The sequence below is a fragment of the Malurus melanocephalus genome, unplaced genomic scaffold, assembly GCF_030028575.1.
Source record: "Malurus melanocephalus ecotype Western Australia unplaced genomic scaffold, MMel_1.1 scaffold_82, whole genome shotgun sequence".
Classification (NCBI taxonomy): domain Eukaryota; kingdom Metazoa; phylum Chordata; class Aves; order Passeriformes; family Maluridae; genus Malurus; species Malurus melanocephalus.
Genome location: NW_026623314.1, coordinates 56,837 through 82,784, shown reverse-complemented (window position 1 = coordinate 82,784; position 25,948 = coordinate 56,837). Strand labels below are relative to the sequence as shown.

At 34.5% G+C, this 25,948-nt stretch overlaps 1 protein-coding gene across 1 annotated transcript in view; it reads right to left on the bottom strand.

Moving 5' to 3' along the window:
• The window catches only part of LRPPRC (leucine rich pentatricopeptide repeat containing), a gene marked incomplete at its 5' end in the record, with an annotated part of 85,336 nt that overhangs the window by 34,972 nt on the left and 24,416 nt on the right, over positions 1–25,948 (bottom strand). Inside the window, 12 exons of the mRNA XM_057367681.1 lie at positions 1,815–1,921; positions 2,558–2,682; positions 10,259–10,463; positions 12,096–12,181; positions 13,589–13,719; positions 14,917–15,030; positions 15,746–15,799; positions 16,123–16,200; positions 16,414–16,520; positions 17,665–17,722; positions 19,985–20,012; positions 23,060–23,129. Of these exons, the coding sequence (XP_057223664.1) occupies positions 1,815–1,921; positions 2,558–2,682; positions 10,259–10,463; positions 12,096–12,181; positions 13,589–13,719; positions 14,917–15,030; positions 15,746–15,799; positions 16,123–16,200; positions 16,414–16,520; positions 17,665–17,722; positions 19,985–20,012; positions 23,060–23,129 (1,163 nt within the window). The remainder of the gene's footprint in view (positions 1–1,814; positions 1,922–2,557; positions 2,683–10,258; positions 10,464–12,095; positions 12,182–13,588; positions 13,720–14,916; positions 15,031–15,745; positions 15,800–16,122; positions 16,201–16,413; positions 16,521–17,664; positions 17,723–19,984; positions 20,013–23,059; positions 23,130–25,948) is intronic.

Below are 25,948 nucleotides of genomic sequence, written 5' to 3'. Positions count from 1 at the left end.
GGCTTTGACCTCCCAACAAACAAAAAAGCAAATAGGAACTTGCCGACGTTTTAAAATAACACAATCAATTTTCTTCTTCAGCAAAGCATTGCTTTTAAGACTTCTGTCCTCCCCTTGTGGAAACAATGTCTTTGAAAATACATAGTATATTATGACATAACAAAAGCATACTTAAAATATTACGCACCGWACAGTAATTGATTTTATGACACTTTTTCCACTAGTAAAATACATACACACTATTTCTAGCTAAATTCCTATACTACTAAAAATTCTGGAATTTAAACCAGCTCTTCCTCAATAGCATAAATAAAGCCCTAATTCATACTTCACAGAAGTTAGGTAAAAATACTTCAACTAGCATAAAAGGCAGAAAAACTTCCATTTAACCTCCAGATATCTGGTGTTCAGATTTATGCCTAAGCGTCTGTGGTTACTGTAATTTATGATCAATCACCAAACACTGAACATTTGCAGGGATAATCGGGCATGTTTTAAGAAAATGACAAAAGTTTCAAAGCTCCAATTATTAGATAATTTGCTTACAATGCTGTTCATGATTACTGAACTCCAGACACCAATACAAATTTTGAGAAATTAAATGTCAGTAGCAAAGAAAGTGCTGCTAAATCACATGAAGTAACAGTTTTGTTCATTTAGCTTTAATTTTACTTCCATATCTCAGATTTCATCCTTTTACCTCCTATATGCTYTAATCACTGTAAAAAGAACACAACTCCTCAGTGTCATCTGCTGTCAGATACTGATATTTCTATTCTTCTGTATTAGAAGATTTGAGCTCCAAAACACCCTCTCAGAACAAAAATATCAATGCTTCAACAAGGTGCTTAGCAATATCTGCACATTCCACAGCAGGACAGTATTGTTCCACCACAGACAAACAAGCAGATCTTCAGTTAAGGTTTTTTAAATGCAAGAATTCCATTAGACAATTCAAGCAGGGACAGCTGGTATTTCAAATACTCTAAGGGAGCTAGGAGAAAATGCATACTTTGTCTTAGGAAGGGTAAACCCCCCCCAAAATTAGGTTACAGCTGTGTATGTGCAAAACACAAAAATACTGAGCACARAATGTTACTTTTTCTGTGAGATGCCTCCTCCCACACATTATATGGAAAACTTATGCAGCATTTTAAAAACATACAACTGTGTTAAGAAGAAAAAAATAATCACAATCTGGGCAGACTCTGCAGCTGCCCCTTTGACTTATCAATTTCAGTAAGCACAATTTCAATCAAGTCTAGATAAAATATACTAATCCTAAATAGACCAAGTTTGTCACCTACCACTTCCTATAAGCTGCTTACTATCCTGAAAAAGGGAGAGAGAGAAGAAATGCTAAATTAAATGCCAAACAGTAGCAGACAGCGCTTGTTTGGCTGATTAACTTGTAGACAAGCATTACAAATAAATCTGAGCATGGTCTGCAGCAAATTAAATTCCAGTGCTTTTAAGAACAAAGAATTCCTTCGGAAAGAGGATTAGCAACTTTACACCCAGGAATGCCAGTTTAATTTAATTGTTCCACAATCCGATATTTAATATGCAAATATCATTTTGATATATAAGAGCAAATTTGAAAAAGTGAGGAAACAATTTCAATATACAAGACRACTGTCTCTCTTCTGAACTGTAATTATACGAAATAAAGCTGGCTAAGGGTTTTTTATTACTGGGATTGCATTCTATTAACATGAATCAGAACAAGTCTAATTAAAGGTTAAAAACTTTAAATATTTCTAATTAAGAGTCTAAATAGCTGCACGATTAGAGYACTATAGTTAAAATCCCACCTCAATGACCTTCCTGGCCTCTTTGTATTTTCCTGTTTGCAAGAAGGCGAAGAAGAGATCATAAAGAGCCATCATGTCACCATATTCTCTGCTTATAAAATCTGAAACTAAAGACAGAATAAAACTCATTAATTTACTCAATATATTGAAGTATTTCAGTATGTATGTCAGACATTCCTAATACTAGTATTTTCCAAGCCTCACRAAAGATAAGCTATAAGGGGATAAATTTTGAAACAAACAGAATGATTACAATATATGACACAATTTGTTGTAGCTTTGTGGTTAAGCATATTTAAAATGTTTGTCTGTTATTCTGCACCACATTTTGAACTACATTCAACAAAACAGATAGATTATACAGGCATGCTCTGCTCATAGATCATGAGGATATGTGATTTCTGAACTGCACAGCTCTCTGAAAAGCAGATGTATTGTTTTATTATTGTGATGTGTTACTATTAATTTGATTCTTAATAGTAACATACATAGCTAGAACAAGTATTAGCACTAATCTTKGAGAGCTCGATTTATTATACAAACAAGCTGTTCGATGATTTCAATTATAATCAATTTTTCAATCTGAAGAATGTAGGCATCATTTAAGTGCTTTAAAGTTACACACAAAAWCACAAACAATTTTTTTCCTTTCAGCTGAAAGAAACGATATACAAATCCTGGAAGAAACCCCCCCCAGAAAACACTACATATTAGCAGACAGCATTTGACCACATGCAACTAACCCTTTTGCAGAAGATCAGCATCTCCTTTTTCTACCAGTTTACAGCAGATGTTGTGAATTTGAAGAATTTTACCATACTTCTTATAACAGCTGATTAAAGCTTCCAGAGCTGCAGGCATGTCATCCCTTGTGGAATGAAACAAAACAAGAATAAAAACATTCTGAGCAGGAGCAATGCACGCTGAAACCACTTTTATCTTGAAWATTTCACAGAAAATTCTTTTAGCAGTCTACAATCCAAGCTTATTACACCTTCAACTTTATTATTTGTGATTGCATGGCCACTGTTGACCAAAAGTGTGAATGTTCCTCAGCTTTAGATGCAATCAATTTTTGAAGCAATATTCTAAAGTTCTGCTATGTGCTATCTTGACGAAACTCAAATTCCATGGAAAAGTCACTTAAGTGTTTAACAGTTTTATTCTCATTTGTAAGTAATACCATGTACACTCTATTTCCTCTAGGTCCATGTTTACACATTTTCAATTTTCAAGTTCTTCAGTTATTCCACAATATTTTTGTTTCAGTATAGATTGCCAGAGTTAACTACGATAACCACAGCTCTTTAGATTGCTTTATGGTTGTTTTACACCTCAACAGACTACCTATGAATCATCTGTKGATGTCCACTTCCTCACAATAGCATTGTTCCATTCTATAAGAAAATCAGAATCCAACAGATATTTTCTGCTATAAAAAATACCATTTTTGCAATTAATTCAACCATWTAGTAAAAATGGGTTTTATGCTGGCCTGTCCATGTCCCAGAGACATGGTGCTACTGTACACCCATGTAGTAGCAAATAAGTGTGCAAGATGCTGACTGCATCAAATGCATTTAGTCAGGAGTCTTTGAGCAGTAAGTACAAGTAACACACAGAATATTTCCATTTTTGGTACCTCAATCCTTCACTAAATTATCCCCTCAATATACACTATTAACACCTTCAGAAGTATACATMATTAAAATGCAAAACTGAAGAGTCATAAAAACAATCACATTAACAACAAATATAAAAAACTCCTATACTGTACAACTCACAGTATTTAATAATCTGCTGCAGACCTTTTTTTTCAAAGGATTACAACACAATCTTGAAATCAAAACAAAACAAAGCAAAACCCTGAAAACAACCCAGGACAACCACAGAAACACTGGTAAAACAATATGTGAAGTTATTCTTTGAAGGTAAGGTTTAAGCTGAAACAAGTCAAGACCACACACACAAAATGCAGTAAGCAGCCAAGCAGTCAATAAGACTGCATTTTAGATTTTGAGAGCCTTATTTGATAAGGATGTTGTACGTTACAAAAGGAAATTTTTTCTTTTTTTAAAAATCCCTTAACAACAGCACTGAAAGGCTGACTTGAAATAATGATTTAACATTTCTGAAGCAACCTTATTATTGATCAACAAAACCTTAACAAATCAAGATATTACTATTAAAACGAGCCCAATTTAGAAGTCCTCTCCCCAAATGGCATTTCTTGAACAACACAAATTCTGCTTTTTCAAAGAATGAACTATCTAAACTACTATGTGCTATTATCATTATCTAGGCTAATATTTTTTAATTTTTTATGAGTAAAACACAGAAAAATTAATTTCATTCAGCAATACTGGTATTCTTAAAAAGAACCTAAGATGATGGYTTTCTACCTTATCCCCCTTACTGAGCCCTGTTTACAGTGCATCTTCTGGCACCCCATGGAGTCATTTGAATTTTTGTCATTTGGGGTGAAGACTAAATTACAGGTTAATTTCAAAACTGCAAGTAGATGTTGCAGGCTAGATTACTGTCATAAAAGCGAAATACTATGGTAGTTACCAGAGTCAGATATAAAGATTTATATAATCAGTATTTTTCTCTTGCTTTAGATGCAAGTTCAGTTAACATCTGAAAAAAAACAGCTTTACAGAAAACTACTCAATTTCTAAGGAGGCACAACAACATTTACACATTCAAATTAAAGTTTTCAGTGATAAATCCAGCTTTTCAGACTGATGCTCAAACAGCATAGTAYTGTCTCTGCTGTATTCCTAAAGGATTAAAGTGACTGTTTTTAGGTCAAAGCTATCAATAAATGAATGAATAATTGGAATGTCATTCAAGTAGTAACATTAACACTTTTCTAGTTYACATGCATACTTCCGAAAGCATTTATACTGCACATGCAGAGAAAATAAGTCGGCAAAGACCTGAGACAAAAATAGAAGCAAACATAGTATTTGTTACTGGGACTTACTGCTCAAAGGGGCTGAAAAAGTCTGCGTTTAAGGAGTTCTGTATCTTACACCTTGACTTACTGTTACAACTGTTTTGAATCTATTGAAATCAGCTACATTTGTTCAGCTGCATTCAAACAACCAACCAGTCCATGGTTTACTAGAGAATGGGGTTTATAAAACATATAAATGCTAAAACTGGCGAAGACGAATATAAACAATAAAACATAGAGAAGTTCAGATTTCACAAAGAAATTGTGAGTACCACTACATCAAAGAAAAAATTATCAGCTTATGCTTGTACTTGAACTTGTATCATTTGTTTCAAAACCTGCACTATTTTTTATTTGTAACAAGCTGCAGTTAATTCCAAGTAAGTACCAGCAGCTACTTTTGTAAGCCGTTTTTACAGTCCTGTCAGAAAATGAAAATAAGGAACTCACTGTAGGCTTCCAATTTCACATTTTAATGTGTTTCTTRTAACTGTTAACTATAATAAAAAGAACTACACAAAAAAGAATTTCTACATTTTAAGAAAATGCTATATAGCCATAATGATTTTAAACTAACAAACAGCCAAACATTTGAAAGTATTTGGAAGTCTTTCTCTAAGAAGTTATGCATGTTAAACACCCTTTTAACTGCCCAAAGGACACTTATACAAGCCTGGTCTAAAATTACTATTTAATTAAWACGGCTCAAGTCAAAAAGGAAAAAMCAGCCCCTATAYTCGTAGCCACGTTGGAAAAATCCTATTTCCAGCATCAGTTTGGAATAAATAGTATTTAAAATTTGAACATAGATGATCCATGCTTCGTTTTGAGTTGACCAGATATTACAGCTTTAAGTCACTCACAAATATTATCTGTTCAGGACTAATACCAGTTCCACTTAAGATTAGGTGTATTTTTCTGGCACACTGAAACTTGCTCTTTTAAAAAATAAGATATACTATTATTTTTGAATGACAGAAGAAGCCTCAGCCATGAGTACATTATGTTTGACCCTTATGCAGTGCCGGAAGAGTCCTACTTCAGCATTATTTTCCAGCTAAAGTGATGTTTGGGTTAAGACCAAGTTTTTTGATTCTTTTGGCTTCTGTTTAGAATGGTTATGAAGTCCAAGGTATTATGGGTATGGTTTTTCAAAATATTTGTGTAGGCAATTTTAATCACACAAAGCTATGTGAAGAGTCAAAATTACTCAGTTGTCCGAAGGTCTGCAGGACGCACTCTGTACCAGGACTGGCTATACTGTGCAGGGATCTTTCAGCCCCCCTCACTTTAAACAAACCACTCCCCTCTTGCTTGAAGAATGTAGCACTAAATCTAACCCTTTTACTTGTAATAAAAAACTTTCCTAACCAGAGAGTCTGCCTGATAAAAATAAGACTCCAAATATTGATTTTAATTGGAATGAAGTGCTGCAACATTATGCATAAAGCTTTAGTGAAGTGGCAATTTACCTAAGGGGTTTACTGATTGAAAAGCTCTCAAACCTGAAATCACTAGAGAGGTAGAAAGAAAAAAGGGACTCTTGGGGGTGGGGGTGGAGGGTAGCCTGGTAAAACAAATCCCTCTCTACAAATCTGAAGCAGATGTTAGTGTAGAGGGAAGTCAATTCAGCAAGGTACAATCAGCTTTACAAAAATTATTCTGTTAAAAGAGAACAGGCTCTTGAAAGAGCTAAATGTGTTTCTGTTCATTTGCTGTACTAAGGAATCTTCAAGGAGACTGGTGTTGCAATTACAACTAATCCTCCCCAAAAAATTAACTGTGTTGAAGGCTTTGTAATTTCCCTAGGTACAATTTAGCTGTCACTTACTTTAAAATTTACTCAAACATGCGTTCGGAACAGCACTAACTTCACATGTCAAGTGCTTTCCAGCCAATTGAGTCTAAACTGGAAGTCGGTGTTAAACAACTGAATGATTAGACAAGATAGCTCATTTCCCTGCTCTTTTGTTCAGAATAAAATGCCACATTTACATTATCAGACTCAACAGGATTTTCTGACAGAGGGAGAAAAAACCCTAGTGAACACTGTCCATAGCAAGCACATGAAGCCTGTCATTTACCAATCATCCTTCAAAAAGCAATAGCCATGAATGTAACTTAATTACGACCCAATGATCCTTGACGAAAAATCATCTTATCACTGTCCTGTCCCCATAGGGCAAATGAGACACTTTTGTCCTTTGGCACTGATGATGCTAAATTCCTAATTGCAATAATGGAGTAAGAGAGCCAAACATCCTTAATTTCATTGCAACACATGAAGAGTTTTAATACAATATTTGAAATAAAGCCGCTGAAAAATAGAAAAAACCTATCCCCACTAGAGATAYGTTTCCTCCACTAAAAATACCTTTTAATTTAAGAAGATGCCTCTTTTTAGAAGTGCATATAAAAGTCAAATAACTTGTAAGTGCTACAGAATGATCTATAAGAAAATCACAGATGAATTTAACTCCATGAAAACAACAGAAGAAAAACTGTCAAGGCACTGCATTCATGCTCTACTACATAAGAAACGAATCAAAATAGTTTTATATGAGATTAATGGCAAATGAGCACACAATGCTTTACTGGACAATGCTGTATTAAAACACACCAACCACTTTGAAAGAAAAACAATCCTCCAACTATAGCCTTTTTATTATTTAAGATACAGATATTAACTGCTTGTCTTCTCTGACTTAAAACTATAAAATGTTYTACTCATACGGTCTGTCACATAAGACTTTCATAGTTTACCTGCAAATTTTCTTCCCTCTGCTTAAGAGAACTTCATATATGAGGAATTAGTAAATTTCAAAGYTGGGTTTTTTGATTCTTTTATCAAAAAACTACATGCTAACCAAAACTACAATCCTTAAAATCTCAAGAACTTTCACATGGTGTAAGTAGCACAAGTTTCTCTAATTAAGAGCAGGAGCAACCAGTTTAAAAGAAAGATGTATTGTAAGAAAAAGTACAAGTCCTTTATGTCCTTGCACATTTTTGTCAACATGATCCAAGGRAGGTTTATCTCATTAAATGACAGACCAAGATCATGTGGACTCTCTCAATTTTTAATGTGATTTTCTCACCTTGAAAAACTCTTCAAGATCATAAATAAAAATCAGACAATTCAGGGGGACAGTTCTCTTTACTGTGTCAGAAATACTCCAAGGTAAATATGAGTTCTTTTCTAGTTACTTCAGTTAAATATTTCTCAAACTATTACAGGCAAAATGCCCATTCTACAAGAATGCTGGCTTTTGTAAAGTTAAGCTGTTCATGATCATGTTCTTTTCTTTTCTGTGCTCTGCTRAAAATTCTAACTTTTAGCTTTCACTAGGACCTAACAARAACTTGAGAATATTCAGGACTGGAAAAAAGGGATAGATGAATTTTATACCTATAATKGTTGAAATCTTCAAAAGCAAATCACAGATTACTTTACAATCAATTAAAAAGTTTAAAATAAATTAAGAACATAAAATACTAGTACAACCACTGCTGTGGAACATTTAAAAATATCCCAGAGCTAATTTCAGAGGCATGCTGATGACCTGCAGCTAAATGACAACATTTCAGCATGATACTTGAGCTGTAGGATGGCAAATAACAAGAGCTACTACTGAAATAAATTACTAACACTTATTTCAGTCAGTCATTACTTTCAAATAACTCTAAGCATATATAAGGGAAAAAAAGACAAACCCTGAACCCAAATACCTCCCCCTCACCAAAAAAACCAAACAAAAATCTRCCTAGTGAAAATGTAGCTATTCCTCCCAAGCAAATTATGTAGAAACCTTCCAAATTCTGTCTACAATCTCTCCACCATGAGTGGTAAAAAAAAATCCATAGGAAATGAGCTTACTTTGCACTTTTTATATACATATATATAAAACTCTTATATATATATAAAACTATACAGGTGAGTACCAATGACTTCTAACCATACAATTCCAGAGTCTGGAACTACTTTCTCCTTCATGAATCTAGTCTCATCAAAAGTCTCTTCATTAATTTAAAAAACCGCTTTTTATATAGTTTTACCAAAAACTTCTAATCCAAAAAAAATGTGGAATCAAATTAAAACAACACTCATTAATGTCCTCCTTTTCATCCACACACGATCACACCTTTATCTACATCATCATACCCCAGGTCTCAAGTGAAAAGCACCCAAGTAGCAGCAGGTAGAACTTGCATGTCAATGTGCATAAAGCAATTATGTAAAATGCAGCTGCTCTTATGCACACTGCAAAGCATATCAGATATTTTTCCAACGCATTAGCTACATATTATTGCCGTTAAATTACTTTCATAAACATCTGCCTTGGCTAGTGATGCAACCAAGGTAGAGTCACTGACTAAGATGTACACAATRTTCTTAAATGTTGAGCACTTCACTAAAAYACTGYTTTAAAAAGAGAATGTWYACACATCTACCAAGAGTTACCTCTTTCTTATGAATTTTCAATATAGAAAATGTTATACAGACTTTGCATACCCAGAATACCTACAAAAACTAAAAACCCCACATGGCTGACTTACGTGATACTATGAAAAATTCACTTATTTCATAGGTATTATATTTGCACCAATAGCATTTCATTTACATGTACTAAATCTCAAAAAACTGATTAATAAACTYTAGCTTCAGGAGCTGAAAATCCAGGAACTACATAAGTGACACACAAAAGAGTAATAAAAGGATTGTGCATATGGTAAAGGAATAGGGATTCTTGCCTCAGTTTTAGCAAGAAATTGTTATATAGTTCATATGTATGTTAATTCGAATATCCTACACTTCATAATGAAAATTTATGCAAAGGAATACGATACATGGAATCAAAGACACTTCCCACCTAGAGAAATTCCTTTTCTCTAACAAATGGTAGTGAAAGCATATATAGGCAAAACCCCTCAAACATAACAGACCAGACAGTATTTTCTTTGAATTTTAAATTCAGCTACACAGCAGCCTACTGGCAATGAAATCAAATTATTTGAATTACGTGAATTAAAAATACTTCTGTGTTCAACAACCAGCCGGCAACTCACATGATATACATTGGGAGGCACAGCAAAATAAATGTTGTTTTGATGTGAAAACACATTCCACTTAACCACAAGAGCTAAGACTGCACTTATCATGCTCTGAATAGCTATCTTGTCAAACAGACTTTAGAACAAACGAATTCATGAGCATATTCCAACATACAGCCACTTCATTTCTGATGTGCCCATAAAACACAGCTGTTGTTCCCAGAGATCGTGACATGATGTCTAGCTGATGAAAAGAGACTTAGCCAAATTAAAAAACCGTATTTGTTCATTACTGCTCCAAGATCACTTCAGTACTGCACGTGTGTGAGCGCTCCCAGACACGTATGTGCAGCAGTGAATTGCACACACAGGTCACAGAACACAAATAAATATCTTAACTTGTTTCATCTGAAGCCCAGGCATAGCTTACTTTTCAAGGTGAACTGTAATCAGAGGGGAATGAAGGGCAGCAGTGCGCACCAACCCCAGGTTCGCAATGGTCTCATGTAATCGATTCACAGTTTCAACTTCACCTCGCAAGGCAGCGGCATTAAGAATGCGGAGAAAAGATGCAACTGTTTTGCCTGAGATAGGAACATCCTTCTCTTTCATCTCCGTTAGAATGTTAATAGCATCTACAATGAAACAACACAAAAGACCCTTAGGTAATTTCATGTAGGGAAAACAAACTGCTATTAAAACAGCATTTCAAACCCAGCAGGAATGTAAATTCTGGTGTATAATGCCGATTTCAAGTTAATTACTACTTGCATTTCTAAACGAGACTACAATTATAAATCCACAATAGCATGGTTTTATCATTTTGCTGCAACTTTGACTACAAATTATAGATAGGAACTGTGTGCCCACTCTGCACCACATAACCCTGTACAGTCTGCCCTATAGCTGCGAGATTCTTCTAAATGGATGCTTTTATCGTTCAATGCTAACATCTGCTAAATCACTCCATTGTTTCTTCAGCAGATGGCTTGTCACGAGGCCAGATAATAAAGATATGTTTACACTGTATATACAGCCAGACTAATGGTCTGATACCGATAGGGCCTGTTTGCTGTGTCGATACTAATTAGCCAAGGAGAGCCAATGAAAGCTTTCTAACAGACTGCATGTTAAAACATTAGGTTCATTAAGCTTCATTAGTAAGGCAGAAACAAACATTTTTGTATATGGAGTAAGTGCATTTTTATAATGTTCTTAATTATTGCACTGACAGAATGTTTTGACCACTTTATATTTGGCTACATTTATGAATTATTTTATTTTCTGAGGGACATTTATGCTCTTAAAAGCAAGCTTATATTTTGAAACTGCTTAATGTAGAGATAGTCATGATCTGATTTTTTACMATTTGGACAACATCAGCTTTATTATTTTTCTAACAGTAAGCGTAACAAGAGGCCAAGACAAATTTCAAAGAAAGATCTTGCATAAAAAAAAGATATTAGCTTTTCTGTTTTATTTTACAGTGTTTTAAATAAAACCATTACATTTTGTGTCTGGGCTTGGACCGTTTTTTATAGTGTTAGTGTAGTTGTTACTCCACAAAATCATAGAACTCGATATTCAGAATCACCTTTTAAAGGTAATGACAGTCTAGAGTTCTTTTCAAAGATCAACCAAACCATGTAAACACTAAAATTATATTAGACTTAATTACAAAAATGAAAGAATTAACTGCTTAATGCAAATATTTAGAGAGATAAAATAGGCAGTTTGCAGAACACTCACTGAAACAGACAAAATTTCCAGGCAGTTTACAGACTGAATATAAAATTAAATAGCAAACACTAAAAAGAACAGTAACAAAAAAATACATACTTCATGAAAAGTTAAATTTTTTTTGCAGTACTTGGCTCTTATAAGAAGGTTATGTTTATAGGTTTTATGTTCAGCCTTCAGACCTTCTTAAGCAAAAACAAAGCCATTAGTCTAGGCACATACGCAATTTGTGCCATAAGTCATGATCTTCAAACTCAATCCAAACAGCAATGCTAATAAAAACTAGCTGCAGAAATGCAAAAAGCACTGAGCTGTGCAAATGTAAATGACAAGCTTGCCAATCCATTAAAACTAATGGCCTGCACTGTCCAAGCATCTCTGGTTGAATTCACATGCAAATTTGTATGCAAAATGTTCAAGCACTTTTCAGGACATGATATACCATTAATATCAACTCACATTTTTATTCTTGAGGCAAGATACCTTTATTATATAGCAGAAACACACAATGAAAGCAAATGGATTACCTTCTAGTCTACCATGCTTTGCTAAGACTTCTASCAGTGTTACGTACTTTCCGCTGTCAAGAGCAACAGGTGAATTCCTAGGGAAGCTAGAAATTAAAGCATTAAGAATTATATCAACAGATATTTACATTTTTGTAACTTCAGCCTAAAGATTTATTTTTAAAAGGACGTAACACAAAACAGCACTAAGAGCTAAAAATTATAGTAAGTCTTAAAGAAAAAATTTGGTAGAATTTAAAAGATGCACTATTAGAACATGATTTTAAAGTATTACACCCGCACCTTCCTACCCTCAAACGCAAAGGTTATGTTTCTGAGAAAGAGATGGTCTAATTCATTATTTGGTAGTTCTTGAATAAAATAGGGGTTTTCTTTTTCATAAGCTTGGGAAGAAAACAGTGCACATGACTGGAACAGGGCTATATTCTTTTTGAGGAAGAGAATGAAAACATTCACCTAAGTTAAAAGCTACTATTTTAAAGTTTCTGCTATRTGTTTGTTTCTTTTCTCTGGAAGTATGAATTCCTCCACTGCTGTATCTTTCTATAACAATCCAAAGAGATACTTCTTTGCAATATGAGGCTAATCTTGAGACAGAGCAGTAAAGATGTGCTACCACAGTGAAACTCCAGCAGAAGATTGAATTTCACTTCCTGCAAGCTCACTCTGAAAACTGAGTGAGAGCAGAAGTGCAGCCAAAGCCAATACACAACTATTATCTGTAGAGTGGCAAAACTCTTGATATTCACAGCTCAATCATTTCACATAATTTCAAACACTAGCAGAGTATAATGAACACCTGCCTGCCAACCTACTGTCAAACCTGAGCAACTATTTAGTGGATGCATAAGAGAYAGAGAACCTGGAAGTCACGTACAACTTGCTCTAGATTCACTTCAACATCAGACCAAAAGGAGCCTTTCGAGGGAAAAGGGGCAAACAGATTGATCATCTGCAAGGATTTCCTTTGGGCTAAGTTGTGCATAGCATGTTTTAGCTGGGAACTAAGTTTAAAGGCAAGGCACAAAGAACTGAATATAAAAAAATTAAGTAGAATGCTTGTTGACAGTCTTAAAATAATACTACTCAAACACTGCTACTCTTAAAGCAATATAGGTGTCCCRCATTCTAAACACATTCTAGGTGCTTTGTAACACACAATACAGGTACCTCTTTTTACCCTTAAATTAATCCAAACTTCAATCTAGACACTATTAAAATAAAAATAAAACATCTTACGTAGCAATCAGCCTTTTTCAAAATAAAATAAATTTAATTACTGACCACACAAGTAGCTGCTTCTAATGTTCAATCACACAAAGCAAATTTTTTGTTTCAAAAAGCCACACCCATGACTGTTTTAAATGCACATACATTGTTGGGGAAAACTAATTAAAAATGGATGAGGGGGTTAATACTCAACCTACTTAATTCAACAAGGTCTGTGTATCAGCATAAATCTCTGTGACATGTTTCAGTGCCGGTGTACTTACACTTTTTCTTTCAGGTTCATTGCCTCTTCTACATTATCATGTCGACAGCACAAATTTATTAAGGCTGCATAGCCACCGACAACCATGTCCGGTTCGTATTTGGCTTTCACTTCAAGGGCTTTTTGCATATTCTAAAAAAGGAACAAAGCAAAGATGTGAACTAGAGGAAAAGTCAATCTGACATTATGAATCTTATACATTCAGTGTGCAGTTACATGACTGCTTTAGTGCTTTTAGTAGTGTAAACACTGTGTACGAAAACACAGTGCTGTAATGCTTTAGCAAATTATAAGAGTGAAAGCTATTTTACAAACATTATTTTTGTAGAACACCTTTCACATTAATTTGAGAATAGACTTCTAAATTTTCTTGCTTTGCATTTATATTTCTATCATTTTTTAATGTAAGAGACTTTTTTTAATCCAGAGATCATGAACATGATTAACCCATATTCTGAAGCAGWCCTCATTTATTTGGAATTCATAACCATTTCCACCTGCTTCCCTGCCAAGCACATAACTAAACTACTTTCTAATGAATAAAAAACTACTTAATAATTCCATAGAAAGCTTATTTTTCTATAAATTTTCRTTCATACATTTGACCACTTTGAACTTGCAATGGTGTTTGCATCTAGGCTTATTTCACATGCAAAATTGTAGAGATACACAGCTGATAATCACTCTTTCTAAATTGTATTCGTAGCAACAGAGAATATTGTGCTATCATCTGCACAACTGTTACTGTTCCTATATATACAGCTTTATAGGCAGGATCATACTGAACAAGAAACCGAACAGAAGTGTGGTGATACCCCACAAATTACAGACACACACTAAATGAATGTAAACTACAGCTGGACGCCTGCCGAATGAAGGCAAGAGACCCTTTATCTCAGAAGAGCTTTCCTCCTGCAGGAAAATGGAATTTCAATCCCTGCATTAACAACCTAGTAATATTTGAATTGCAAATGACTAGTGCATGTATCAGTTGCTTGACAATCTAGATATAAGAGACCGGAGCCATGGCTTGAAAGGACATTTGGCATGTATGATAAACCTATCACAGCTGTTACTATCATTCACTTTGCAGATTATTGTAAACAAACTTCAGCAACCCCAAAACATGCCATTCAAGGTGTTACTGAAATTAGTTAACCTTTTGATTTAATTGCTTTTTGCACTTATGTTTGATTTATAAGCATCAAACCATGAAACCTGAAGCACTGCACTTGTCTTTACTTAACTATGTCTTTCCATAACAGTCATTTATGTCCCTTTAAAAATATAGCTATGTGTTTCCAATTATCTCTGCATTGCTTAAGATACCTCTTCTTCACAAAGAGCATGTATGAGTTGTTTCAAGACATCTGTAATAGGCTGGTTTTCAGCTTTTTGCTTTTCCAGTTTCTTCTCCAAAGCAGACACGTCAGATTTAGCACTCTAAATGGAGGTAACAGAAAGAATGTCAATTGCAAAAACACCCTTCCCTGAACAACTTGTCGGATCACTTTAATAAAAGACAGGGAAAATAATCCTCTTCTTTCATACTGGAAGAAATTTTTTAATCATTTAAGGTGCTTTTATCTGTTTCAACAGTACATACTAATTGAAGTCTTGAGTCAGAATACAGTGAAAAGAAAAAACATTAAGTCRCATATCTACAAAGGTCAACATTACTGTTTCTCTCACACTCGGTTCTTTGTGTTCAGGGAAGTAGGGAAGAGAAGCCTGTTTCTTTTCCCATCTCCACTTTGCTCAGATCAGAAATGTAAAGACTTGACACTCAACCATTAGAAGCAGTATGGATTTATATGGTTCCTGCCACTCAARTGGATCACTGTAATTTACAAGCATGAATTAAGCCTCACACCACTACTGTTAACTAACTAGAACTTTCAAAAAAATATTCACCAGTCAGGGAAACTGAGGCATGAAACCTCAGCCAACTCCAAGGTCAAGTATCAGGTCTATGTGAAAATCCAGATAGCCTTTACTCCTAGTCTGGAAAGCAACCTCTGAACTTCAAATGGTAGATTTAAGTAACGTTAATATACTTCCATGATCTGAAAGCTAGTGATTACACTTCATCTAAACCCCATATCCAAACAGTATTATTACTGTAAGAACAAGCATAGCTATCTGCAAATTTACTTACTTCTGGAATGTTGGCTGTAGACGGGGCTTTTTTAGGAGACAGTAACCTTGCATCCTGAAATGCAGCAAGACAAAAATATCACTAATCCCCCCCACAAAAGTCCAATCTCTAAATAAGCATATCATACTAAAAAGGTTCAAGGTAATTAATATCAATGGCAAAAAAAGCTGTGTTCTGCAGCATTATTACACTGACTTGAAACAGCACTTATTAAATGTATCCCTTTCACATTAGAAATTAAACCAGCTTCAACAGTGAAAAATCATGGAAAGGTTAAAAGGCTTACATATAATCACTGCATGAAGATATTTATTTTGCAAAGGAGAATATATTCAGAGATTTTTCAGAATCAAAGTAATTGCTATAGAACCACAGACCTTAATTAATTCAGGAACTTGAGAGGAGTCCAGCAGTCTGCAAATGCCGCTGCAGTGGGTTGTAGGGATAACTATATTCTGTACCAAGAGGTGGGGAAAAAAATTATGTGAGTTTTGAAACACAACCAAACTGAAATTTGTCTAACAGAAATTATCTCAGATGTAATTCAAGTCTCCAGCTCTTGCATGTCATTGAGAAGTGGTCTGGTTGTACTTAAAAGCAGCAATTTCAAACCTAATAGATACATGTCAGGCAGGACAGGCATTATGTAGCAAAAAATGAAATGGTACCATCTTCTTCAGCTGATGGAAGTATTGTCTCAAACGCTCCTCCTTGGCCTGTACCTCTGAGTCACTCATGCTGTCAATCAAGTGATAAAGAAAATAGCCAACAGCTTCTGTGGAAAAAAACAAGAGAAAGCATTCCACTAAAATTACCGAGACTGTCATGTTATCAAGATTAATTTATAAGAAATCATTTTGGTGTGAGATGTCACCCTGATGAGAGGCTCTGAAATGGCAACAATGATCACTGAGGCATAGAGATTATGTGGTTTGGGAGCACATATCTAACTGGTGAGTGAAAGGAATATTAATTATTTTCAGACCTAGTGACAGCTTTTCAGTACAGAATCTTACTTCAATCTATTTTTTTCCACTACTGTGTGACAGAAGTGGTACTGCCCAAGGCCTTCCCCCCCTTTCCTGCCTGCTACCCCAAATAGTTGCCACAAATATTTTGTCACTGCTCAAAAGAAAAAACAGATTTCCAACACTTTGCATATTTATTCTGTACATTTTACCTATTATATTGCATTACCAAGCTACATTAAGTATTGTAAGATTAATATAACAGCATACAAAAATATTTTAACCATTAGAGCAACTAACACTGAAGAAAATGTCTGTTAGCCAATGAAAGTCAAGATGAACAGATTTCAGCAAATATTGCAAAGTTTCTTAGGCAGTGCAAAAATTTATGGGGTCCTGTAGCTCTTCCAAGACCAGGAAGAGCATCAAGTATTGTCTTGTCAACGGTTAGTTATCCCCATACATTCYTGCCCCTCTGGCTCTGAAAGGAGGGGGGAAAACCCAACCTATTAAAAAAAAAAAAAGATACAAAAAAAGGTATACTTATTTCAAGGTGGAAGATTTGGGACATTAAGCACCATTTTGCCTCACAAAATCAGAAGAGATACTAAAGGTAAAAGCAGGTTGAAAGACTGCAAGTTTTTTTTTTGGTTTTGGTGGTTTTTTTAAGGTATTTAAGCACTGATAGCGTATTCATTGTAAATCTCCATTTTGGTCTATAAATTTAGAAAAATGAATCATCAGCAGGATTTGTTTATAATTCTAAAAAAAACCTCGTGGATCTCGCAGAATATGCTCTGATTATTTGAATCAGGATTTTACCCAACATGTTTTCAAATTTCACTTTCAAAAAGAAGCAATCAGTGTTTACTGTTGTAATCCCTCAAACCCATCATTACACAGAAGAACGGATTTGTGGATAAGTTACAATCATAGAAATTGAAACTCTACCAGTTGGTCCTGGAGGCGTCAGGCAATAACGTTCATCCTTGTACAACAGTTCTGTTATCTGGTAAGACAGAATAATCGTACATTGCAGCCAAAAGAAGCAAGCAAGGACAAATAGTATCTGAAATTGAATTCTCAAAATAATAAAGCATCTCTCTGTTAAAGTATTATTCTTTACCACATCATAGTCATTCCCTAAGAAACACAAAGGGGCTTTTTGGTAAATAATAGGGTTTTCTTGAAAAAATATTGCAAAGAGAAATGCTTTCTGAGGTACAGCATTAAGACAGAGAACACTCTAGTGTTCTGTTTATATATCATTCTACAGGAAGTTAGCTATCCTAAGACACTGCTTAAAGCAAATATTAACCAGTGTCACTCCTGAAGATGCTAAAATTATGTTCCAATTTACTGAAAGGCTGCAAATGGCCTATGRAGATTCTTTTTTTATATATTTGAAAGAAGCAAATACAAAAAATAATAAAGGAGCATCACGTATCATGCTCTGCTACAATTAAGGTAACTAGTAGAGCTAGTTGTAACTAAGCTGTTGTAAATAAATGTAATTTTGAATGATAAAACATGCATTCATAAAAATTAATTGCATTAAACTACATTTAACACGTTTTATCCATCATGCAAACTAAAGAAATTCATAAATTTTTACTTCCTTTGAATGAAAAGAAGCATTTACCAAAAAGCCCCCACATCTTACCTACAAATACTTTAATCTAAATGACAACACTTTAAAAATCCATTTGACTGTTCTTAAGGAAATGAAATCATTTTTATGATTTAAATAAAATCAGCTTTAGTTAAAAGCTGAAATTGTGTTTCAAGAATTTTTGCTTTATTTCCCATGATTTTAAACGCAATCTCAAAGAAGTTAGAAGGAGATGCATTCTTACTGTCAGAGTGCTGTGGTTTATGGAATGACAGAAGAAAAGGAACCCTCACATTCAATTGTTGATGAAAATGGATAAATAAARCCACAAAATACCAAATGTGCAACTGAGTATCTTATCTATTACTTTTAATGCTRCCAGCACCATGGACACTCTTCACAGTTCAGCTACAGCTTTTTTCTGCCCCTTTCCCCTCATCTTCCTATAACAAATCAATATACACTACAATAAAATCCAAGGGAGTCATAGCAGTTCCTTTGAATCAAATCTCAGAATACTAAAAGGGACGAATTACAAAAAAAAAAGTAATGTTATTTCTAGGTGTCTATTTATTTCACAAGTTAGCATTTCTTATTTTAAAAGTTCAATGCATGTATTTGCTCTTAAATTTAGTGAAGACAAGAAAATTAATTTTTCTTCCATTGAGAAAAATTCCAGCAAAATTAACTCTAGATATTACTTCACATGCAGACCACCATTACTTCAGCTCTCTGTCCTTCAAAATAATTTTCATAATGGGACCAATAAGAGATCTCCTTTTTTCTTTCCCTGCTCTCCCTTTTTTTTCAAATGCAAAAAAAGGAAGGATAGAAGCAGCAGAAAAAAAATCCTCTCACCAGAATTATCACGTAACAGTAAAATGCAGTAAAATGGAAAAAATCAGTTTGCACTGATTTTAGGCATCATTGATTAGTGACTTTCAAAATCCCAATTTCCACTTCATTCCAAGATTTCTTTGCAAAATCTAAAAAGTACTTTTATTATTTAGCGTTACAATACTGAAGAATAAAACCACAGAGCATCCCTTTCCAAATTCTGAAATCACATATCCAAAGCAGTTATCTGCCAATATCCACTCTATTCCAATGTCTGCAAAATTTATTGACCATGTTATATTGCAGTGTCTTTCTAATGTAGCCCACACTGGGGTCAGGAAGTAATTTCCCTTTGATTTCATCCAGTTAATTTATTTTTCTGGCTATGAATTCAATGTTTCCAATCATACAACAGAAACTTTGAAAAACTAAGTCTGCCTTCCTATTTTATTAGCACTAGTGTGAGGATAGGAAGTTTAGGGAGGGCAGGAAAGTGAATTGATGTCAGATGGCACAACCATGGCAGACTTTGTTCCAGAAGATACARCCATCTTTGGCTGTAACTACATTGATCTAGAAATTGCAGTAGGATAAGCCACATGACATTGTAACATCACACTTGATTTTTCACCATTTCACTCAACTGTCCAGTTTGAGTGAAACTACAAACTACATTTGTACAACCTGCCACTGACAGAAGTCTTACTCAAATCAATCAGGTCTACAAGTTTTCAGGTTCAGAATTCAGATTTACAATAATGCACCAAAAACATGCAATGCCTAAAGAATCTTGATTTTATTTACAGTTTTATCTCCACTTACCTTGCTCCATAGATGTACATCATTTGAGCTGAAGAGGGCAGCAAAGGATAACAAATTAAAAGCAACAAAATTATTTTACTCTTGCAGCCTTCTTTATAACAACACAGAACATTAACACCGAGGATCTTACTATTTAGATAAAATTAAAATACAATAATTGCCACATACCGTTTAAATGTGCCTAATTTTGTACAGAGTAAGTTTAAGACTTTTACAATACTCGATATGGTCATAATTTCTGCTAAAATACTTAAAATAATGCAACATTTCAAACACATAACATGTAACTAGAAAGTGTCTTCATTTTGGTCTTAGTTCAATTATTTAAAATATCTTAATTATATTTTTTATTTTATACTTCTCTACCTAGCATTTTAAGAAAATATGTGTCATTCAAACAAGCTGCAGTCCACATAGAAAACACTTGATATGGGGAATTTTCTGGAACAAAAATCTAAGAATCCTGTGCTTTTAATACACCAAGGTAACTACAGGCAGCTGAAATGCATTTATACTATGCAAAGAAAGTAATCAAATCTCTTTAGGTATAATTTCATTATACTGAGAAAAATATGTAATATTTTAAAACGTACAAGATAAAACATAGAATTTCTCCCCTCATAGAACAGAACAGAACTTGGCAAAGAAAACATCTCTGTACATCATGAGTTTACAACCAAAAATCTCATCAACCAGTTCACTAAAGTATAAAACCCCTGCTATCTTAATGTAAACCACTTGTCTCAAGTATTAAAAATCTGATGTTTTCMTGTAATTTGTAGAACTTCAAAATTCTTGCGAGAAGCTGTAACTTTTCAAGAACTGTAACTTTTCGACAACTACAAAACAGCATTGTCATGAGCAAGGGTAAGAGAACAAAAACCTATGATGTGATTTTAACATTCCGGTAATTCTCATTAGAGGAAAATAAGATGTCAGTCTGAGCAGATGCACAAAAACTTGAGAGCATTCAAAGAAGTTTAGGATTTTATTTAGGAGGGTAAAGTCTATGGAAGATTTATTTTTTCTGTGCAACTGCCACTTGTATTTGAAAATGAGTCAAATGCAGGTCCACACAGAGGGAAAAGAAAATGCCATCTSTGAGGCTGGTWAAGCTTTGTTGGGTGAACTCGCTCCACCACTGACAGGATGACAATGAACTGCAGATATCAAATGCATCAATTTCCTGAAGTACTTGACTCTGAAATAGTAATGGTACATCAGGCAAATAGAATTGGAATACTTTAAGCAGTTACTAGAAGAGAGCAGTTTCAACAGAAATCCATCAACTAGTCTGCTACAGACATTGTTCATGTGTCCCTGGCATCCCTGCTCCGTTTTTTTGTATGCCAGTCCTGAACTTTGCTCATTTGAACACTCAAAACGTGCATTTAGCCATAAAATTTTGCTGTGGTCTTTACAAAACCTACAAATATTCTTTTCTTCTCTCCTATCATCCCCTCAAGTTTCATGCTCAGGCTCTTGTAGCCATTAAATTTAAAACAGAAAAGGAAACATGAGTGAGCATGGTTTCAGAAATGATGTGAGGGTAAAATTTGAGCACAGGCAACCCTGTACACAGTTTCAGAAGCCAGGTAGCAAGAAAGGCAAACAAAAGAGTAATATAAAACAGTTATCAAAATTTATGCCAAACTTAAGAGTGGCAAGGAAAGCTAAAGTAAAAAGAAAAGAAAAACAAACATTCCTCCACCCCAAAAAACCTCTAACCTTAATTTACATCAGAATTCTAAGATTTTAGCCCAGATATCCAGTAACTGTTGTACTCAGAACAGCAAGAATTGTTCCCATGATGAGAGATGTAACTGTTTGAGAAGAGTATGTTTTCAGCAACTAGTTTGCTAGCAAAATGATGACACTTTAAAGATACTTTAAATCGTATTCTACAYACCTGCACAGTTCCCCAGTGGCAGGGGTATTTCAGGCTAGAGTTGGTTGTGTGTGGTAAACATTGGCATGGTTTGCTTCCMGGAAAGTCCTACTTCAATTGGATATTTATACTCACTGAGAGAAAATCTGTAACTTTATTTCATACATCTGAAACAGATGATTCTGGGGCTGACTAAAGGAATATCAAGATAATCCTACTGGATATAAAACAATTTCACTTATCCCTTGGATGCTAAAGCCAGTTAGGGCCTAGTTAACAAACCAAATTTCAACACTGGTTTGCTTTTTCTCTTTTCCCCTGATAAAACAGGACCAGCCAGACAGAATAGGCAGTTTACTAGGAAATTGTTGTGGCCATATTCACCTGTTACATTTTACTAATATCCAATATAAACTAATATCCAATTCCAACACTCACTATGAAATTCCAAGAAATAACCAAATCAGCCATCAAAACCTGATCCTGAGTAATATTAAGTGACTTCTCTTGCTCCCCATGGTGTAGGCATGTTGAATAAAACCCTACCATTCACCTTCCTAAACATTTGACTGGGGCGAGCAGGGCATGACAGAAGCACTTGCTGATTCACATATACTCACATAAGCTTAAGACAACCTTACAAGTTCACATGGATCCTTCCTTGCAAAATGGGATCATATGGCTGTGAATACAAAGTCCTGGGAATGTAGCTCAGTATTACATGTGAGTGTTCAGGAGCCATATTAACCCAGAGGGCACAGAAAGCCAGCAGATGTAGCAGAATATGCCGGGCTCCTACTGGTATTTAGACTTCATCAAGCACCCTATTACTTTACTGGTTTATACTGATCACCTTYAGTGAAATTTTACATTAGTGTAGCTGTTTATAAAAAAAGAGGGAAAAAGATAAATGTTTACTACCCTAAGTTTATATACTGGCAAATACCACAGAAAAAAACAAGAACAGAGAAATTCTTTGTAATCTACTACATATAATGCTTCGAGTGTATGCTCATATATAGCAGAGGCAAGGAAAATGAGGAAAGCAAGGAGTAACAATATGCTCTACAAACTTCGAATGCTACTTTTAAAATGTGGAGCYGTGGAGCGGGGGCAAAGACTCAACACAGACAAAAAAGAGAGGGAACTTCGTTACAGTAAAARAAGTATTCATATAACAACCTTACCTTTTAAAACCCGTAATGAGGCTGTTTCTAAACAGACGATAATCAATAGCAGGTGTSTTTGCTGAAGACACTGTAAATGAAAATAATGGATCTCAATAATCATTGCCGAGAAAAGCCCTGAACTGCAACAACTCAATAGATCATGTAGAGACCACCATCAGAAATGCTACTTTGACAGTTTAGTAAATGCTGACAAACATTTATAAATCAAAATTCAAAATATCAAAGTATTTGAAACAGCCCTGGTTTTATCAGTTCTAAATCTGATCCATTTCAAAACTGTCAAATATTCAGAGAGAAGATTTCCTTTTTCATTGCCTTTAATGTCAATAGTTAATAAATTAGATTTTTATACAAATTAATTGCATTAAGCATCTTTATCTGTAAGAAAGTACAACACCAATTCCAAAAAGTAAAACAAACCTGAAATAGTCCTAATCAAGAAAACTTAAGATATTAGCCCTGGAAAAAAAAATAAATATCCACTTAAGGCAAACAGGTTTGCTAATGGTTTCAGACTGAATACTTGCCTTAAAGTAGGTTTAAAAATTTTGTTTTCCATTTTTTAATAATAATAATAATAATAATAACTAATAAAAATTAAAAAATCCAAACAAAAATCAATGGCACAACACTCTCTTAGGTGTTTGCTTCTGCTAGTGTAAATTCCTTGACAAGAAAGAAAAAGTAGTTCCATGTAAAGTGCTATTCACTGAATTAAATTAAATCTAAGGGGAAAAGAAGATAGAAATATACAGTTCTACATGTTGTTATTTACAATAATACTTGAACACAAAGGAAACTACAGAATCACCTAAAATGAGATGTCCCTGAGAGGTCATTTCCAATTATGCTTCATGTCCTTATCTTTACATAATTTCTTGGCTAAATATTCCATATCATTCTACCTTCTTGCTGTAGAACTGCTGTCTCTCATTCCAGCACCGTAGACCAGCAAAGAAAAAAATACAGTAGTGGGTGCATTTATGTCCTGTATGAAGTTATCATCATCTCACTTCAGCATCAAAATGGAATTAACTGCTGTAAAAGCCTGACTGCACAGGGTCCTTTCAGCAAAGGCTGCAATATGGTATATGGTAAAAGAGCACCAAAATAAAAACAGCTCTAAAGGAACCTGGGAAGTCAAAGGCAAGAAAATGCTAAGACCGCTTCCTTATTCTAACTCCCTTTTAAAGGCTGGAACATTTCTTTTTGTTTGAAAATCTCAGGTAAAGTTGGTTTCAAGACACCCTCAATACAAATTCTCCTCCAGCAGTGTATTAAACTTTTTGCTCACAAAAAGAYGAGCAGAAAAGCATCTTAGTATGCTCAGCTGCTGCTGACAATCGGCAACCTGGTTTCCTTAGCAACAAACAAGTCTGAGAAAATCAAGGGACTGACAATGAAGTGGAATGGAACGGCATGATAAAGGGAAAAAGCGGCTCTCATGTACGCTGCCTTATGTGCCCAGATTCCTCAGCTGATGCTTTGGAGTTTTCATCTTGTCAGTAGCAGAAATCTATACATTATAAGGCATGAGAAGCTGAATCAATACACCTAGATAGCAGCCAGCATTAATAACCAACCTTTGCCTCCTCTGACTACACTGATGAGACAATCTCAAACTATTTTCCATAGTGCATCTATTTTTCCCTCTTTGTAATACTGCAAAAGGAGACAAGTCAAAAAAAAAAAAATCAGCTGTTTAATATCTGTGCCTTATCATCACATAGGTGCTAATTAGATTTACTAGCATTCATTTCAGCTTGGTAAACTATTTACGGAGTAACATCCTTTAAAGCTCAAGTTCAAAGAAATTTGATATGTCTCCATGAATTATTAACCCTAGTCTTTGTAAACAGAAATACCACTACAAGATTTAAATTCAACTCACAGACAATGGCTAAACAATATACTACGTGATACTAATTTCATGACAGTAGGACAGAACTCTACTTAATATATGTGCCTGTATCATACTTTTGGTATGATATACACTTAACCACATAACAGGCACACATGTATCTTATTTCAGTTAACCAGAATGAGCACAGTGYTCGGTCTACTTTTTCATGTAGGAAAAAAAATAACAAACCAAACTATTTTACATGCCAGAAGAAATTTCATTGCTCTTAATAAACGGTTCTCCTTTGAAAAAAATTTCAAACTTATTTTAGGTATTTCATTTTTTAAGGGTCAATGGTTGGGTTTATGGGGTTTTTTTTTGTAATAAAACCAGACAAAATAGTGGTAAAATGTAAAGTGAATCGTGAAGATGTACTAATTGATAGATGTCCAAAATCAAATAATTGATGAGTAACTACTCAATTTTCCCTTCTGCAATACAATGGCTTCCCAGAGCCTTGGTATATAGAAAACTACTTGCTGTACTTGTTAAATAAAACAGTTAATCACAACTGCAGCAAACAACTGCTTCAGCTTTTCCCTGAGCCTTGGACATGTAAAACTATTGTTTACAGAGAGATCTTTCTGGATCATATTTAGCCCAAGYTTAGGTGTTTTATTAACATATCAGTATACTAGGCAAATAAAAACTATTTATTTAAATTTTGAAGAGAAACACATATTCCTACTTAATCAARCAAATGATTGTAAATAAACTTCTGCAAGCTCTGAGCATCAGAAGTCTTTGGAGAAAACTCTTAGACATGCTACAATTCAATGCCTAATTAACCAATCACATTTATACACCACTTCCACGACCAAAAGATCAGCAGAACACCCTCAGGTTAAATGTCAGTGCCCATCAGTTGTTTAAAGTTGGTTCTTTCATTAATAACTCTGCACTACTTCAGACTGTATGGCTASGCACATTCTGTGGTAATTGATGCTGCAAACAAAAGCAATCCCAGCAAAAATCACCTCACA